Here is a 19,323-nt window from a genome sequence, read left to right on the forward strand (position 1 = left end):
TTCTAAAGCTGTCTCAATTCCCTTTCTATTCCATTATGGATCTTGTGTAATTTCTGTCTTTTGAGAAAACTTTATTTAATTGTGGGACTGGGAGAAAACTTATTGTATTATTTGAACCTACCCCTGGGTAGATGAGAAACTGACCATCTTTACCTGTTACTCAGAGACCCTTAGCCAAAGTCCCAGGTTATTCTGACTACAGACCTGGTCAGATTCAAAGATTCATGTAAGGTGTTTTCTCACAGTTGTACAGCTCAAGCGACCCCTATGTCTTATCTAAAAAATAGTCCCATTCTGATAAATCAGTTATTGTTTTTATGTTCTTGATTGTTTACAGACACTTTAGGAAATGGGATACCTCCTTGTCTGAATTGCATCTATTTACTCTCCCTCTCCCAACGTGGCTGTCCTTAAATTTTCATTCATTTAGAACTCAGAGACATCACAAAGGTCCATATAAGTCAAAGCTATGGTTTTCCCAATAGCAATGTATGGGTGTGAGAGTTGTAAGGACAGCTGAGAGCTGAAGAACTGACACTTTTGAACTGCAGTGCTGGAGAAGACTTTTAGAGTCCTTTGGACAGCGTGCAGATCAAATCAGTCTAATTAAAAAAACTAATTCAAGCTATTCACTGAAATATACTGAATATTACTGAATACTGAAGCTGAAACTTAAATACTGCGGCCACAGAATAAGATGAGACTCATTGAACAAACCCTGATGTTGGGAAAGAGTGAAGGCAAAAAGAAAAGGGACAGCAGAGACAATGTCTTAGAAACAATGAACATGAGCTTGGACAGACTTCAAGAGATAGGAGATAGAAGTATCTAGAGAGCTATGGTTCATAGGGTCATGAAGAAATAGACATGACTGAACTACTGAACAATATCCTATTTTTTTCCTTTTAATTAATCTTATTTGATTGTTTTTAATGTATAAAAGTTTGTCTTCCCCTGTATCTGGGATCCAGGCCGAAGCCGAGGAGGTCTGGTTCTGCTTTGTTAGCCAACTGGCATGCATTACTTAATAAATCAATATACTCAGAAGAGCAAGCATTTGTTTTCCTCAGTTATTGTGTCTTTTACTTGCTGCAAGAGATGAACAGAAGGGGATAGCAAGGACTCTGTGATCCTTTCTTCCCCCTTCTACTTTTAGCCCTTCACTGATTGTGGCCCTCAGCCCTGGGCAGAAATTTAAGATTACAGATTGAAAGCTAAAAGGGACCTCGAAGGTCATCTAAACCAGCTTCTTAGAGATGTGGAAAGTAAAGCCTAATCGGGCTAAATAACTGCCTAAGGTCACATAGGTAAGTGGCAGAATGGATCTGAACTAGGTTCTTTGACTCAAAATCTGGCACTCTTTATGCATTCACTATTCTGGACCTGGGGAGAGCAACTGGAGACACACCTTGAGCTGGCCTAGGAACACCAGGGGAAACCCACAGATCCCTGCTTCAAACCATCTTCTCCATAGGATACATAGCTATTTTTCACCCCTTTGTTCTGCTCTTGGGGTGGTACCTTTAGAACCTTACCAAAGCAGACAACAAATAGTAATGCTCATTGGTACAGAGTGGAGTTTTCAAGGCATGTTGTCTCATCTGAGCCTAACATAACCTTTTGAAGACAAATAGAATCACCCTCATTTTGTAGACAAGAAAAGTGAGGTTTGTAGTGGCTGGCTTGATAATTGGCACAGCTGGGACTACAACTGGTGTTTCCCAATATTCTGGTCTATGGCTCTTTGGTACTTTCCGAAACAAGACTGTATTTCTCAGAAGGTAGCTGGCTCAATCCCAAAGGCCTTAATTGGCACTGAGGTATGGCTTAGACAGAAAAGACTAAGGCTGATGCATTCTGTCTGTCTAACTCTGTCTCTCCCTTCCCTCCCTGCTTCCTCCCTCCTTCTTCCTCTTTCTCTCTGTCTGTCGGTCCTGTCTCTCCCTCCCCTTTTTTCCCCTCCTCTCTCCCTCAATCTCTCCCTCCCTGTCTCCCTGTCTCTTTCTCCTTCTTCTCTCCCTTCCTCCCTCTCTTCTTCCCTGATCTCTGTTTCTCTATCTCTCTGTCTCTGTCTATCTCTATCCAACAAAGAAATGTCCATTGAGTTGGGCTCTCCATATCCAGGGCCAGGTGACTTAGTGTGACATGGGGAATGGAAAGGCTAGGAGATAATTATAAAGCGTGTGTGTATGTGTGTGTATGTGTGAAGACATAGGATCCTAGATCTAGAGATGGAAAGGATTTTTAGAGGTCATTGAGTCCATTTCTCCCATTTTAAGGAAACTGAGGCCAGGAGAATTAAAAATGATTTGCCCAGAGTCATGTAGGACTTAAATCCATATCTTCCTGACTCTATTTCCAATGTTCTACCCCCACTATTCTCAACAAGGATTTGACAAAAGGAAAGATCTGGGATGGAGGAAAGCACTGGACTGGAAATTTTATAGACTTAGTTTCTAGTTTTAGCCATATGTGATCATAGATAAGCACTTTCGTTCCTTATCTCACTTTCCTTTTCTGTAAAATGGAGTCTGTAAAAGAAGAGTCAGAGGACCTGGATTCAGATCCTGCTTGATGTTTACTACCTGCGTGACATTAGCTAAGTTACTCAACCCCTTTAAATAAATGTTCAGTTTCCTCATTTTATAAATGAGGGGGCCTGATTACAAGGCTGCTGAATCCTGTCTGAGCTCTAGACTGTAGCACTGAAGACTTCTTCCAGTTCGAGAGCTTCATGATTTCAGAAATCTTCCATCCCTCTGCTGTCTTCCAGGAGGAGGGAATGTTTATTATGGGTCCACTAGCATCCTCTATTCTCTTGCTCTCAGCCAGTGGTAGTGCACTGCTGTCCTTTTGTCTCATCGAAATTCTTTTGTCACCAGGGACTGCAGCTTGGGACAGAGGTCGGGGATTGTGGGGGCAAAGGAATCCCAATCTTCTCCCCAGTCCCAGCCCTGAACAATCAGCAACCCTCTTCCTAGGGTAGCCTTAGTCTTTTGAGAGAGGACTCTCCATCATTAGCAGCATTTTGTTTTAGGCTTGCCTGCTGGTGAAAGCTTGATAGAATCAGTCAAGTAGTTATCAAAAATCCCTCGATGCTGCAGGAAGAAAGGAGAAAACAGAAATTATATCCAGAGAGGTATAGATCTTCTTATTTCTAATGTCTTAGAAAGGCTGGGATTTTTTCTCCCATTATAGTAATGAGGAAACTGAGACCCAGAGCAACTTGTCCTGATTCTCTAATAGGCTGAACTAGAAACCTAGAGTGCTTGAGTGGATTCAACTAATCTAGATTTACCATCCTAACTATGGTGATCTGGGAGATAGTATAAGTGTAGGCAGAGTGGTGGGTCTTACATTTTTGCTAGACGCTACCAGTTAAAGGGACAAAGGGCTCCAGCCTCCTTGGATTGGGGTGAAACAAAGAAAACTCTCATAATTCTATCCTTCCTTTTCTCCTTCCTTCAAATCTTCCCTATTTTTCAAATCTTCATTTTACCTAATCTGTAAATAAAAGGATTTTTTTTTAAGCAGGAACTGGATATTAGATGAAATGTTCTCGTTTAAAGTAATTTTAAAAAGTTTTTGAATCTAATAATTATTAGCACAAACATTTTAATATATGTAGCATCGCATCTGATCTGCTGTCCCACCCAATATTCTCACCTGTACTTATAGTTCAGAAACTATTGCATCTACTGGTGCCTTTCTCATTACATATAAAAAAGAGCAAGCTCACCTAACTTGTTTGCCTCAATTTCCTCATCTGTAAAATGAATTGATACATGATGGACAGAATCAGCTACACCCAGAGAAGGAACACTGAGAAATGAGTGTAAACTGTTAACATTTTTTGTTTTTCTTCCCAGGTTATTTTTACCTTCCGAATCCAATTCTTCCTTTGCAACAACAACAAAATTCATTTCTGCACATATATATTGTACCTAGGATATACTATAGCATATTTAATATGTATGGGAGGGGGGTGGAGGGAAGGAGGGGAAAATTTGAAACAGAAGAGAGTACAAGGGATAATGTTGTAAAAGATTACCTATGCAAAAGTACTGTCAAAAATGTTATAATCATAAAATTAATTTAAAAAATGAATTGATACTACATTGCAGGATTATTGTAAGGATCAGATGAAATAATAATTGTAAATCATTTAGCACATGAATCATAGTATTATATAAACTTCAGTTATTGTTATTATTATTATTATTTGCTCAGCTCTAGCCACCTTATCACCTAACTACCTAGAATTGTATGGGACAGTTCCTCATTTTGAGTAGAGAAAGAAGAGATAGCTAGTTTGTTAATGATTTGATTAGGGATATAGGTAAGACACTGGAAACTCACCAACAATCTTGGGACTTCCTAATAGGCTGGCAACAAGCTGGAGAGATAAAATTCTTAGCACTGAATTCAAAGTAGGTTCTCTCTCTCCTCCCCTTTCCTCTCTCTTTCTCTTCTCTCTCTCCTCTCTCTCTCTCTCTCTCTCTCTCTCTTTCTCTCTCTCTCTCTCTCTCTCTCTCTCTCTCTCTCTCTCTCTCTCTCTCTCTCTCTCTCTCTCTCTCTCTTTCTCTCTCTCTCTCTCTCTCTCTCTCTCTCTTTCTCTCTCTCTCTCTCTTTCCTCTCTCCTCCTCCCCCACCCCTGCCTCTCTTCCTTCCTTTTTTTTTTTTCTTTTGGTGAAAAAATAGGCAGTGTTGAGTCTCTTCAAGATAACTTTAGAGAAGAAATAAGTAGGGTATTGGGAATATCCAGGGCTTTCTTAGCATAGTACCTGGCATATAGTAAACTCTTAATAGTGCCTCACTGATTAAGAATCATTTTTATACAAGTAGGTTCCTAGGAATTGTTCAGTAGTGATCTCATCTGGAATTTTCTTGGCAGATACTGGAGTTGTCATTTTCTTCTCCAGCTCATTCGGCAAATACAGTGAAGTGACTCGCCCATCTAGTGAGTGTCTGAGATTGGTCTTGAATTCAGGAAGAGCATTCCTGATTCTAGGACCAGTCCTGCACCATATGGCTACCCTGGTGGGATTTTAGTTGGGACTTAAAGGAAGTCAGGAGAAATATGAGAAAGAAGAATGTTTCAGGTACGAGAGATAACCAGTGAAAATGATCAGATCTTGGATATGGAATTGTTCTTCAGGGAACAATAAGGAAATCAGTGTCAGTGGCTCCCAGAGGAGAAGGAGGTTACAAAGCACAAGGTATGAAGAATTTGCATTTACAAATATTGTCTTATTTTATCCTATAACATCCTTGGGAAGTCAGCGTTAATTATTATCTTCATTTTATAGATGAGGAAATTGAGGCAGATGGAATTTTAAGTGACTTTCTCAGGATCGCATAGTTAATGTATTGAGCCAGATAAAACTGAGGTCTTCCTGACTCCAGGTCCAATGCTCTTCTGTCTACTGTACCACCTCAGGAAACTGAGACCCTGGAGACTGTTCTTGACCGAACTGACTCAGGCAATAAGAAGTGTCTGAAGGAATATCTAAACTCAGTGCCCCTTCCATTGCTCCAGTCCCAAGAGACCCACAGGAAGCTAACCCATGTTGAACACTGACCACCCCAGCCACTAACCTGGGCCAATGCTTGTCTGGCCAGCAGTTCAAATGCTTGCTCCACGTTGATGTCATTCTTAGCACTGACCTCAAAATAGGGTATGTCCTTCTCTTTGCACCAGTCTAGGGCTTTCTCCTGGGACACCTGCATAATGGAAAAGGATGGACACTATTCTCCAAGATTTCTGAGGTTTCTTCTTGCAACAGATTCTTCTGTTCTCCTGAATAATGGTCCTCATAGCTCACATGTCTGTAGAACTGAGGCTTACCAAGAATGTAGCAAGAGTTTTCCTTATATCAGGAAATATAGGAATTATTATCCTCATTTGATTGGAAAGGAGAGTGCGACCGTTTTTTTTTTCTTTCTTTTTCTGAGGCTAGGGTTAAGTGACTCGCCCAGGGTCACACAGCTAGGAAGTGTTAAGTGTCTGAGACCAGATTTGAACTCGGGTCCTCCTGAATTCAGGGCTGGTGCTCTATCCACTGCACCATCTAGCTGCCCCGAGAGTGGGACTTTGAAAGGTTAAATGAGTTTGCCCAAAAACTATCAGAGTTGAGATTTAAACTGTTTATAGAAATAAGGATAGACCCAAACAAATTGGAAAAAAAATATTAATTGCCTCAGGGGTAGGATAGTCAATATAACAAAAATGACAACATTATTTGAAATATTTTATTTATTTGATGTCATAGTACTCAATCTATCAAATGATTCCTTTATAAAAGTAGAAAAAAAAATAACAAAATTAGTCTTGAGACAGAAAAACCAAGAATTTCAAGGGAAATGATGAAAAGAAAAGAGGGAAGGAAGAGAGCCTAGCAGTAGCAGATCTCAAAGTAGTACTTCTTAAAATTTGATTTTAATTTTATTTGATATTACTTAAGAAAAAAGAGATCAATTAGTAAGACAAGTTAAGTACACAACACACATAAGTAAATGTTTATGATACCCTAGTATTCAATAAACAGAAAACCCCCAGATGCTGTGATAAAATTATTGGTAAAAATTTCTGGGAAAGTTATATAACAGAAAAAATTACATTCAGACTAATACTTCACACTTTATACAAAAATAAATACCAAATAGGTATGTGACATAAGTAAATGTCCTATCATAAACAAATTAAAGAAACAGAAAAAATATCTAACATATCTATGGAAAGAAGAAAAGTTCATGACCAAATAAGGGATAGAGAAGATCACAAAAGATGAAAAAGATCATTTCAATCACATAAAATTTAAAAATTTTTGCATAAATAAATCTACAGATTTAAGATTAAAAGGGAAACAATTAACTGGGAGGAAAATTTTGTAACAATTTTCTTTGATGAAGATCTCATCTCCAAATATTTAAGGAACTGATTAAAATTTATATAAGAATAATTTAAAAGATATTTATGACATGTTATAAAATATAAATTTATAAAAATAAAGGCATTTCCCTAATCCATATATGATCAAAGGGTATGAACAAATAGTTCTCAAGGGAAAAAAATCCATGCCATATGAAAAAACTGTTCCAAATCAGTTTCTGAGAAATGCAAATTAAATCAGTTCTGAGATTCATCTTATCAGATTCGCAAAGATGATGAAAAAGGGAGATGATTAATGGTAAAGGAGATGTAGGAAAAATATACATTATTGCACTTTTGGTGGAGCTGTTAATGTGAACCATTCTGGCAAGCAATTTAGAAGCATATATAAAAAGTTACTAACCAGTGTGTGGCTAAATCTATACCTAAAAAAGATGAAAGAAAAAGGAAATATTCTATATGTACAAAAATATTCATAGCAGCTCTTTTTAGTAATCCTGGTAACCAATAGGATGCCCATCAAATGAGGACTGATTGAATAAATTGCAGTATATGAATGTGATGGAATACTATTGCATTGTAAGAAATGAATAAATAACTGAAAAAGGGACATGGAAAGACTTCTGTGAACTGATAAAGAGTGAAGTAATCACAACCAGAAGAACAATTTATAATATAATATCAAAATTAGAAAAATAAAAAACCTTGAGGATTTTTATAAATTGATGAACAATGAAATGAGCAGAAATGTGGGGGGGAATACAATAATACTGTTAAGACAAACAACTTTAAAAGTTATAAAATAACTTTGACCAATAAAAAGGCCATCCTTGATTCATAAGATAATGGAATATGCTACCTATCTTCCTGATAGAGGGATAAAGGATTTAGGATAGGGGATGGGAAATACACACATACATACACATATCAATGAGAGAACTGTTTTGCTTCACTATGTCAATTTGTTGCAAACAATTTTTTTTTTTACTTTTCTTTCTTTTTTTTTAAATGGGGTTGGGGAGGGAGAAAAGGTAGATTTCTGTTAATTAAAAAAAACTTTAAAAACAGATAGGAGATACTGAATGCCGAATGCATTTTCAGATGAGAGGTAGTTTTGCTTAGTTGTTTTTCTTTGTGTAAGAGCTCTCATTTATTATGGCAGAGTGGGAGTAATTTGGAAATGTTTGCAATGTAAAATCAAAACATATCAATAAAACTTTTTTAAAAAATTGAACAAAAATCTCACAATTCCAAATCTTATGCTCTTTTCACTGACTTCAGCTTTTCTAACTTAATTGAAGTTAGAAAACTTAATTTCTAACTTCTTCTCTAGGAAGGTAAAGAGACCTAAAGAGACCTAAAGAACTGAGTTAAATAATCTCTACAGAGCCTTGTGAATACAAGCTCCAGGAAGCCATGCTACTGGGCATCTAGTCATTGCTCCAACAACAGCTTTTTTATTATCATTTTTATAATAATTTTTAAATGGAATTTAATGGCATCTTTTGTTTTTACATTACTTAAATTTCCTCCTATTTCTATCTCTTCCCCACACCTAAAGAGCTATCTCTCATGACAAATAAATAAATAAATGAAAAAGGGGGGAAAATTCAGCAAAACTAATCTACACAATAAACAAATCCAAAGTTATTTGCAGCGTTCTACAGCCTTATATCTCATGTCTGTAGAAGAATAGGAAAGGATGAATTTTCTAGATTTTCTTTACAGCCAAGTGTGGTATCTTTAATTTTGCAACCTCATTTTTTATTGTCTTATGGTTGTGGTTCTTTCTATTTACACCGTTGAAGTCATTTTGTATATTGTGTTTTTGCCTGTTCAGATAAGTCTTTCCACGGTTCTCTATATTCATCATCTTGCAACACAATAAATATTCCATTACATTCTCACACCAGAATTTGTCCAGCCATTCTCCAATTAATGGGCCTCTAATTTGTTTCTTTGATGCCAAGCAAACTATCACTATTATATTGTATAAAGAGCTTTTCTGTTTATTAAGACCTCCTTGGGATAGGAGTTTTGAATCTGCTACTTTGCAGTTTTACCATAACCCAGCAGAAGTTGAGTAAATTATGTGGGTCCCCTGAAGGCACATATCTGACTGCCTTGGGTGAAATTCTATCTTGATGGTGGGAGTGGTAGTAGGGATGGTGTGTATGTGTGTGTGTGTGTGTGTGTGTGTGTGTGTGTGTGTGTGTGTGTGTTTTTGGAGAATCTATGCACTTTTAACCCTCTTCACTCACCTTGGATGGATATGTGAATGTGTGTGTGTGTGTGTGCATGTGCATGTACACCTGAGTTGATATCTAGCTCTGTTTTTCTCCCCCCAAATTCCCAGGAAAGGCTATTTTCCCATAGTAGAGATGATAGAAACTTGAGTGTCTGGTCAGAGAAAGGGATAAAGGAACATATCTCTGGGACAGCAGAAAGAGATCTAGATTTGGAGTCCGGAGAACAATTGGGGTTAAATGTAGTTCTGGCGATTGCTGTGTGACCAAAGGCAAAGCCTGTGGCCTTTCTGAGCCCTAGCTCCATGGGGATGAGGGTATTTGCACTGGCACCCTCACAGGACTGTTATGGGGAAAGCTGTTTCTAAGCCTAAACACTGACAAAATCTGAGCTCTCATTACTCCTGGCCAGAATCCCAACAACTCAGCCCTCCCCACTTTGTCTGGGACTTCTGATCTCTTTCCTATGGAAAGAGGAAGTAGCTGGCACTTGAATACCTAGAAAGTTGCTTGGCCTGTCGTGAGGCAGCCTTTCTGTCCCTTATAATGGTTCTCTCCTTCAGATTCGTGCTTGCTGAAGATAAACTGGAAGGCACCGAGCTGGACTCTGGCCACATTTTTAGTTGTGCCCTGTGAAAATTGGGAGGACTGAGTTGCTTCCTCTCCATAATGATATTCACTGCTTTATTTTCCACGGGTTTCTGGCAAGTGGGTCAGTGATCAAAGGTGCCATTACAATTCCCTTTATTTCCTGATTCCAGGGCTCTGGAGGGGCTGCATGGTCCAAATCCCCTCCTCTTGGGCTCTCTGCCCTCCCTCACAATGTCTCCATTGTCCATCTGAGCCCAAGATGGACAACTTGCTGACACAAGCCCAGTGGGTGGGACTTGTGGACAGATAGTCAGGTCTCTGCCCCATACTTTCAGACCCACAGGGAGCTGAAATACATAGCTTCCCTATTTTCTGGGTTCCTTTCCTCCCCTATCCCTACTTCCCACACCTCCTCTCTCAGGGCTCATCTTCATTTCAGTTTTCTCTCGGTCACTGTCAACTTCCCTGTTTCTTTCTGTCTCTGTCTCTATGTCTCCTGTCAATCTGTCTTTCTGTCTCTCTGTGTCTCTGTGTATGTCTCTCTGTCTCTTGTCAACTTCTGTCTCTTCTCTCTTTCTCTCTCTTGTCTTCTGTCAACCTCTATCTCTCTCTCTTCCTGATAGAGTTCTCTGTTTTTATCTTTCTCTTTCTTTGCTTGTTAACTTAGCTCTCTGTCTCTCCATTTCTGTCTCTCTCTTTCTGTCTGTCTAGAAGTTTGTGACTCCTCTTGCACTGTGACTCAGGCAGCTCATTTCTCTCTCCTGGTACTCCTCCTGTCCCTATGGGTTGGGCACCACTCTGGGGGGCTGGGTGGGGGTCATCCTTTACAGTTCCTTCTCTTGTGGATTGCTTGAACTACTCACTATCCCTCTTTACACATCCTGTGCTTTTCCACATTGGTACACCCTGTTTTGTACTGAGATACTGCCCATTCTTCAAACTCAATTTAAATATCACTTCCTACATGGAGCCTTCCCTATTTCCAATTTGGCAATAATCACTCTCCTCTCAGATCTCAAAAAACATTTTGCTTAATGCATTTATACATTCTTTTGTGCCACAGTTTAATGTAATTCTATATTATTTTGTCCCCCAATTCATCTGTAAATTTCTTTAAGGTAGAGACCTTATCTTGCCTAAACAATTTCTTCAGTGCTCAACAAAGTATCTGGGTTCAATAAATAAATTAAATTGTTAAATTAAATGATCAAAGGTTTTTGCTCATTCTCTCATGATGGTGTAGGCTGGCTCCCCTAAGCCCTCAGCCCAATACTGGGTAAAGTATATAAAGAAAAAGCTTGGGGTAGGAGGCACAGCATTGGAGTAAGCCACTCCACCCAGCTTATCTCTTACCTCACGGTCATCCAGGTCGATCTTGTTCCCCAGTACCACCATGGGGAAAACCTGCTCCATAGGCACTACTTTCTGAAGAATGTCCCCCCTCCAGATGTCCAGGGCATGAAAGGAGTCTCGGTTAGTGACATCAAAGGCCAGGATGCAGCCATCTGAGCCCTTGTAGAAAGTGGATATTATGGAACGGAACCGCTCCTGACCTCCTGTGTCCCATATCTGAAGGAGAAAGCCACAACTTGAAGAAAGAAAAACTTTCCTTTCTCTCATTGATCATGCCATTGTAGGACAGGACAGGTCTGTCTTTTGCCTCATTTTGTATCCTAGTGCTTAGCATTGTGCCTGGCACATAGTGGATGCTAAATAAATAAATATTGATTGCTTGATTGACTACTTGGTCAAAAGACCAACATTTTGAATGTTATAATATCTTTGCTTTGTACATTTAACTTTTGAAAACACTTTCATATTAATTATGCCATTTTCTCTTCACAGAATGCTTATGATTTAGATAGGGCAGGGATTATAATCCCAGTTGACAGATGAAGAAATTGAGGTTCACTGAGGTCAAGTAATCTGCCTAGCACTTGCAGTTAACTTCAAATTCAAATTCCAGAGATGATTGTAAAGTATCTAGGAACAAAGGATCATGGGATGAGAAATCTAAGGCTGCAAGGAACTTAGCATAACACCAGGCCTGGAATCATGAAGACTCCTCTTCCTGAGTTCAAATTCAGCCTCAGACACTTCCTACTTGTGGGACACTGGGCAAGTCTTTTGCCTCAGTTTCTTTATCTGTAAAATGAGATGGAGAAAGAAATGGCAAATCACTCTAGTATCTTTGCCAAAAAAAAAAAAAAAAAAAGATACCCACAAACCCAAATGGGGTCATGAAGAATTTGAATAACAACAAAAGGGACCTTAGCAGGCATCTAGTTCAACCCTTGTGTAAGGAACTAGGGTGCCTTGACTTGTGTTTAAAGTTAGGTGCAGGGGATACAAAGATATAAACAAAATAGTCTCTACCCTCAACGACCACCAGAACTAATGGCAGAATTAATAATCAAGCCAGTCCTAGAACCCAAACTTATTGATTTGTAATCAATGCTTTTTCTCTTCTAGACCCATATATGGTGATGGACAGAGCTGGATCTGAATCAGCCTGACAGACTGGGAAGATTTTTTTCTGTCCAAATTCAGTGGGGAAGGGCACTCTGCTCACCTGTAACTTTAAGGTTGTATTGTCTACCATGATGACTTTGGAGAGGATGCTGGCCCCCAAGGTGGTCTGATAATCCTCGTAGAAAGTCTTATGGACATACTGATGCAGGAGGGAGGTCTTTCCCACTCTGTAGGGATATATAAATATACATAAATACACACACATACACACTTCAAAATTTTTGAAAGGTTTTCAGTGCTCTATTTTATTCCATGGAGGCCAGTCCCCAGAGTTCTTGGTCCTGCACATCATCTCTGAGGAATGACTCATTATGATTTGGATATGTTCTTTCTCAGTATTGGAAATCTCTTAGGGACAGCTCCCAGAAAAGGCAGGGTCTAGTCAAGATGGTGGGCGGAAAAGAGTTCTTCCAGGTATTTGGTAAGGAGAATGTTTCAGATGCAGTTAAAAGTTTGGGTGTGTGGAAGAATGAGGGAGGCAGCTGCCTTAGCTCATCACCATCATCACCTTCATCACTCATTAAAGTAGAATGATCTTATGCAAGTCACTTCAACTCTGTGCGGGAATTTTCTCATCTGTCAAGTGGGGATAATAATACTTGCCCCAACTACTAAACAGTTAGTATAAGAATCAATTTAATAGATGTGGTCATAAGCCACGGGATTTAGGACTGGAAGGGATTTAAGAAATCACCAAATCCAGACAAGGAAACTAAAAGAGGGGGATGACTCGCCCATCCAAGTTTGTGACTTGATAGCTGAATTGGGATCTGAACTGAGGATTTTTGATTTCAAAAGCTCATAGTATTATCAGAATCATCATTATTAACAATACCAATCATGATTATTATTTGCAAAATTAACAGTAGTCAATGAGTGGCTGGGATAGTGTCAAAGAGTGGGGTAGGTTCAAAGAGAACATGGGGTAGTGAATATTATTTTGTACTTTCACCTTGAAAGACCTGAGTTCAAATCTTGACTCTCACACTTACTAGATATGTGACCACTAGTAAATCATTTAGCCTCAGCCTACTCTCCTTGGGGATATCCATCTGTTTCTCTCCATAAAAGGGGCCAACATCCTAATTCAAATCACTTGGACTGTTTGAATAGCCTCCTAATTGGTCTCCTTGGCTCTCATTTCATTCTTCTCTAGCTCAGCCTTCACTTAGTTGACAACTGATATTCCTAAGCACAGGTAAGATTGTGTCATTCCCCTCCTGAGAAAGCTCTGCTGTTTCTTGCTACTATTAGGGAAAAAAATTAAGCATCTCTGTATGATTTAAAAACCTCTTTGCAATAAACACTTATTGAATTTGACGCAAAGGAAAACTTTTCCCAAAAGTTTTAAAACTGAAATGGGGTTTCTTACTGATCTATATGTTTCTCCTGGCAATAAACACCCTCTCTAGAGAAAAAAAAACCCCCCAAAAAAACCCTCTTTGCAATATGGCTCCAGTCTACCTCAACAGGCTTGTAGCTAGGTGCTGTTCATCACATACTCAATGTTCCAGATTAACTGACCTGCTTTCTTTTCCTTATATACAACATTTCATCACCATGTATTTGCTTTTGTCCAGGCTCTCCCTTATGCCCAGAAACCACTCTTTCTTCACCTCTGACTCACAGAATCCACAGCTTCCTTCAAAACTCAACTCAAGGAAATCTTTCCTGAACCGCATAGTTTATAAGAGTCCTCTCCTGGAAATTACTTTGTATCTTGGTGTGTATTTTAACTTATTTATTTGTCTATCCTTCCAGTAGACCATAAGCTCCTTGGGGTCAGCAATGGTTTAATTTTGTCTTTATGTTGTCAGTACTTTGCATATAGTAGGCTTTTAATAAATGCTTATTTAACGAAGGAATGGAGTTTCCACATCAGGAAGAAATTATAGATTATTGATATATAAATGCAATAATATTGATAGATTAAGCTAAGTATTGAGGATTCAAATATGGAAAACAATAGGGTCTTTGTCCTTAAGGAATTTATAATTTAGTGTGAATGACTTGCTCACAAGTTATCAATAATAATTTTATATTAGCACAACACTTTTAATGCTTTAGAAGCATTTCACATCTATTGTCACATATGTAAAACCATCCTCTAAGGTAAGTGAGCCAGGTATTATTATCTCCATCTAACAGAGGAAAAAAAGAAGGCACAGAGCAGTTAAATGACTTAGGTCATCTTGTTAATTGGAAGAACCAGGCCTAAAGGCCAGGTCTCTTAATTCCTTGCCTTAACCCATTGGATAAGACTGCTTTCTATTACACATAGTAGCAGGATGGTCATGGGAAAGACATTAGTTTGGTGAGACTCCTTCCCTAGTGTAACCCCCAAGCTCAGGGACTCCCAGAAGATAGAACCATGTAGAAGACATCTCATTATCCTTGGGGCAAGGCTCCCAGTCAGATACAATTCTAATCATTCTGGGACTGTACATAGGGGAGGCTTCCTCTTACCCTAGAGCTCCAATAATGATGAGCTTCAGGTCTATCTTCTTCCTTGCGTCCATAGAATAAGCAGGCAATCTGTGGGAAGAAAAAAATAAGCCACATCTTTGTCCCAGTGTCTATTGTAGTCATCCTCACCCAGACCCATTGCTTTCCAATTAGTGTTTTATCAATGAGGTAGACTGAAGCAACCTGCTCTTGAAGAATCAGATTGGCTCATTTTCCTTTCAGAGAAAAGAAAGCCCCTGACTTGAAATGGGCCTCCAGAGTATTACTACCTCTTGGTCTTTTGGTCCAACTCTGGCTCAGTAAGGTGACCCTGTAGTGTTCATGTAGGACCAAATGCTGAAAAAAGCCTAACAGCTGGACTGGGGCAAACCACGAATGGGTTAAGGGTCTGAAACAAGATATCAATGCTTGGAAATGTGGGATGGTGATGGTGGTGGTGTTTGTATGTTCAATGTGGAATACCTCCCTTCCTCCTTTGCCTGCATTATTGATGTTCTTTGAAAAATGTAAAGCTTATTTCAAGGCTTATTATTTATTTTCAACCCCAAGCCCACTCACATACCATCTCCCCAGGGCCCTCCCTTCTTTCATTCCCGGGCAGCTCAATGGAACTTGAATTTAAGGGTTGCAGTGACTTGTAACTTTTCCCCATTGCTATTGCTCAAGGGTGGAGCATGTAGCCAGAAGCTCTAGAGACCTTTTAGCTGAAGGGCATTTTATCTTCTTATATATATATATCTATATATTACGTACATATGGATAATCAGCATGGAATAATGAGTTTAAACTTCACTTCTGAAACTTACTGTGTGCTCTTGAAGGAAATCACTTTATTCTGCGAGTGTTAGTTGACCCCATCTGTAAAATGGGGATAATATACATCTAGGACCTCTCTCACAAGGTTATTGTCAGGACTGAATGTGATAATAAGATTTAGTAATAAAAATTTATATAGCATTTAAAGCACATTATATAAACAAAATGAAATGGAAATTTTAAAGCAGTACCATATAAATGTCAATTGTGACAATTATTATAGAATAGTAGCTAAAAGAACTCCAGAGTTTGCTGTATCTATCCCTTTGCCCTGGAGTATATAAAAACCTTCCAAGCTGCCAAATTATCTAACTTTTTGAAGATCATACACAGAACCACTGTCACATCACTATCCTGGAAGGGACAAACCCCTGTGGCAACTGGTCTACAAACCTAACCTAGTTCCCACCAATACCAAAATCTGACCACAGTCCACGATGAGCAGGTCAGCCCAATAACCATCCCATAATTTCCAGGCTACTGATTCTGTTTCCAGCCCAGTCACTGAAGTTATTGATCATTCAGGATAGTGATGTGACAGTGGAGAGCTTGCTACTCAGGGTTCTGTGTATTATTAGATAATTCTGCTGCCTAGAAGGTTTTAACATATTCCTGGTGCAGAGGGATCGATACAGTGAGGCATAGATACAATGACCACTGGAGTTCTCTTTTAGCTACTATTATTCCATAATAATCAGAATATGGAGAAGGTCTAGGTAGAGTCACCAAATGCGGCTCGCCCAGTAGGGGAAGAAAACCAGTCTAATCTGGAATCAGAGGCTCTAGTATCTAGAGAAGTATCTCTATATACTGCTCTAGCTGCATCTTCACAGGGCTGGAAGGAGGGTCTGTGGTCTGGGGCATGGATCCATCCAGATCTAAAGGGAATGATTCCAGATTCTGAAGATTTAATCAATAAAAAAATTTTCAAAAAGTACCTAATATAGGCTCCGCACTGTTTTAAACTCTGGGAACACTAACAGAAGCAAAGGGCAGTAGTCTAATAACTTTAATAAGAAAGTTTTCATTGCCAAAGCCCTTGACACTATCAAATAATGAATCAGTTTTATTATTTATTTATTGTTATTCAGAAACAGTTTTATTCATGAAATCACATGAAAGATGCATAGCTATATTCTTTGCCATTATGATCCAAGGACCATGAGGGTTTCCCATTTACTTGTATGTATGGGATCTTTTTTGTGTTGCCTCTCCTTAGGAGAATGTAAACTCCTTTATGTGCTGTCTCTCCTTAATAGGATGTGAACTCCTTGAAAACAAGGATTGTCTTTTCTATTTTTATCCCCCAGTACTTAACAAGGTGCTTTGAACATAGTAAATGCTTTGTTATTCATTCATTTGAATGAATCAGAAGGTATGAGTGGAATCCAAAGTTATGATCTCATCCCTCACTTGAAATGAAAATTCAACAATCCACTTCTAATGCCAAGATGGTGGAGTGAGGAAGGAATCCTCTGAAGCTCTCCTTAAATTCTCCCCAGAAAAAAAAACAAAAAAAAACAAAAACACAAACAAACAAACAAACAAACAAACAAAAACAACTAGAAATCAGTATTGATCTAGGAGCTAAGGCAGGAAAGGTCTCACTCAGGTAGAAGGGAAATAAAGTTCAAGAGCAGAAGCAGCTTCCAGACTCACAGCAGGGGACTTCCAACAAGGGGGCAAGCCTGGAGGTTCTGCCCTCCAGCAATGGCCAGCAATGGGGTCTACCAGCAGAGAGGCCTTATTTCTATAGCAACCTAGCAGAAAGATCCTTCCTAAAGGGCCAGATACCAGAAAGATTCTATTACTATAGTAACCCAGGAGAAAGGCCCTATCTCTAGAACTAGCAACTTAACTTGACACCAAAGATAGGACAATAGGGAGGCCCCATATCCCAATAAAAGCCAGAAGGCAAACCTGCTCTCTACAGAAAGCAAGTAGCTAAGCCCTGAAGCCCAGTAATTTTTGCTAGTAGTAAGATCCAAAGCCCCTTCACAAAAAGCTTGGGACAGTGCAGGTCCACAACACAATTCTCATATGAAAACACCAAGTTACCAAAAAGGCAGAAAAAAATGAGCAAAAAATAAAAAAGAGCTTGACTATGAAAAGTAACTGTGGGGCTAGGGAGGATCAAGGCATAAACTTCAAAGAGGACAATAGTATCAAAATAGTTAAAGCTTCAAAGAAAAATGTAATTTGGTCTTGGGCTTCCAAAGAAATCCTAGACAAGCTTACAATGGATTTTAAAAAGCAAATTAGAGAAGTAGAAGAAAATTTGGAGAAAGAAATGCACATAATGCAGGAGAATCATGAAAAAAAAAAAGAGTCAATAGCATGGGAAAAGATATACAAAAATTTACTGAGGTAAATAACTCTCTATAAAATAAAACTGGCTAAATGGAAAAGGAAGTATAAAAGTTCAATGAAAAAAATAAATCCTTAAAAATTAAAATTGAACAAGTGAAAACTAATGATTCTATGAGACATCAAGATATAATAAAACAAAATTAATGAACCAGAGGGCTTAGAATATGATTACTGTATGACAAAAGAGTTAGGATTACAACCAAGAATCATCTATCCAGAAAAATTAAATATAAAAATAGAGATTTAATAAAATAGAGAACTTGCAAGCATTTCTAACTAAAATACCAAAGTTAAATTTTTTAAAAATGATCTCCAAATACAAGACTCAAGAGAAACATGAAAAAAGTTAAAAAAAAAAAAAAAAGAAAGGAAAAACATAAGAAATTTAATAAGGTTAAACTTATATTCTCATATGGCAATATAATATTTGTAACTTTTAATAACTTTATTACTATAAGAGCAATTAGAAATATGTACACATAGAGGGTGTGGATATAAGGTGACTTTGATGGTATGGTATCCTAAAAAAAAAATTAAAGGCGTGAAAAAATTACACTGGAAGGAGGAAGGAAATTGAATGGGGTAAATTATCCCACATAAAAATAGGTATGAAAGAACTATTATAATGGAGGGGGAAATTGAGGCAAGGAAAGGGCAGAGGTGGCAGGAAAAGATTTAAACTCACTCTCATCAAAATTGTCTTAAAGGACACACAAACTTGGTTATTATAGAAATCTATCTTACCCTATAAGAAAGTAAAAAAAGGACAGAGATAACAAGAGAGAGGGGGATGACAGAAAGGAGGATATATTGTAAAATATTTGTAAAAGAGGAAGGGAAGTTAAGAAAACAAGTGAAAAATAGAATTGGGGAAATACAGTGTTATCATAACTATCAAACTGAGTAGGATAAACAAACCCATAAAATGGAAGTGGATAGAATGAATTAAAAACCAGAATTTTATAACGTATTATTTACAAGAAACACATTTGCAGCAGAGAAATACAAGGTAAAGGTTAGGAGGCTAGAGAAGAATCTATTACACTTCAGTTGAAGCAAAGAAAGCAGGGGCAACAGTCATGCTCTCAGACAAAGAAAAAGCAAAAATAGATCTAATTAAAAGAGATAAAGAAGGAAATTATATCTTGCTGAAAGGCACCATAGACAATGAAGTCATATCAATACGAAATATTTATGCACCAAATGATATATCATCTAAATTTTTGAAGGATAAGTAGAATGAGTTATAGGAGGAAATAGATAATAAAACTGAACTCAACTTTCCCCTCTCAAAGCTAGATAAATCTAACCAAAAAATAAACAATAAGGTAATGAGGTGAATAAAATTCTGGAAAAGTTATATATGATAGATCTCTAGAGAAAATTGGATGGAAATAAAAAGGAATATAC

General features: G+C 38.2%; 1 protein-coding gene and 1 long non-coding RNA gene across 3 annotated transcripts in view; one reads left to right on the plus strand and one right to left on the minus strand.

The window, feature by feature from the left end:
- Positions 1 to 2,428: 2,428 nt before the first annotated feature.
- Positions 2,429 to 19,323, minus strand: part of RAB7B (RAB7B, member RAS oncogene family) — a 30,845-nt gene continuing 13,950 nt past the window's right edge. Inside the window, exons 2-6 of one of the 2 annotated variants that reach the window (XM_074308980.1) lie at positions 14,728 to 14,796; positions 12,302 to 12,428; positions 11,083 to 11,298; positions 5,599 to 5,724; positions 2,429 to 3,098 (exon numbers count right to left, since the gene is read on the minus strand). In XM_074308980.1, the coding sequence (XP_074165081.1) occupies positions 3,018 to 3,098; positions 5,599 to 5,724; positions 11,083 to 11,298; positions 12,302 to 12,428; positions 14,728 to 14,780 (603 nt within the window). In that variant the 5' untranslated portion in view covers positions 14,781 to 14,796 and the 3' untranslated portion in view covers positions 2,429 to 3,017. Of the gene's footprint in view, positions 3,099 to 5,598; positions 5,725 to 6,852; positions 9,769 to 11,082; positions 11,299 to 12,301; positions 12,429 to 14,727; positions 14,797 to 19,323 lie in introns of those variants that run through there. The other variant, XM_074308981.1, reaches the window with a different exon arrangement.
- Positions 4,975 to 19,323, plus strand: part of LOC141565642 (uncharacterized) — a 48,136-nt gene continuing 33,787 nt past the window's right edge. The window contains exon 1 of the long non-coding RNA XR_012489078.1: positions 4,975 to 5,219. This is a non-coding gene — a long non-coding RNA (uncharacterized LOC141565642). The remainder of the gene's footprint in view (positions 5,220 to 19,323) is intronic.

This window comes from Sminthopsis crassicaudata, chromosome 4 (genome assembly GCF_048593235.1).
Source record: "Sminthopsis crassicaudata isolate SCR6 chromosome 4, ASM4859323v1, whole genome shotgun sequence".
NCBI lineage: Eukaryota > Metazoa > Chordata > Mammalia > Dasyuromorphia > Dasyuridae > Sminthopsis > Sminthopsis crassicaudata.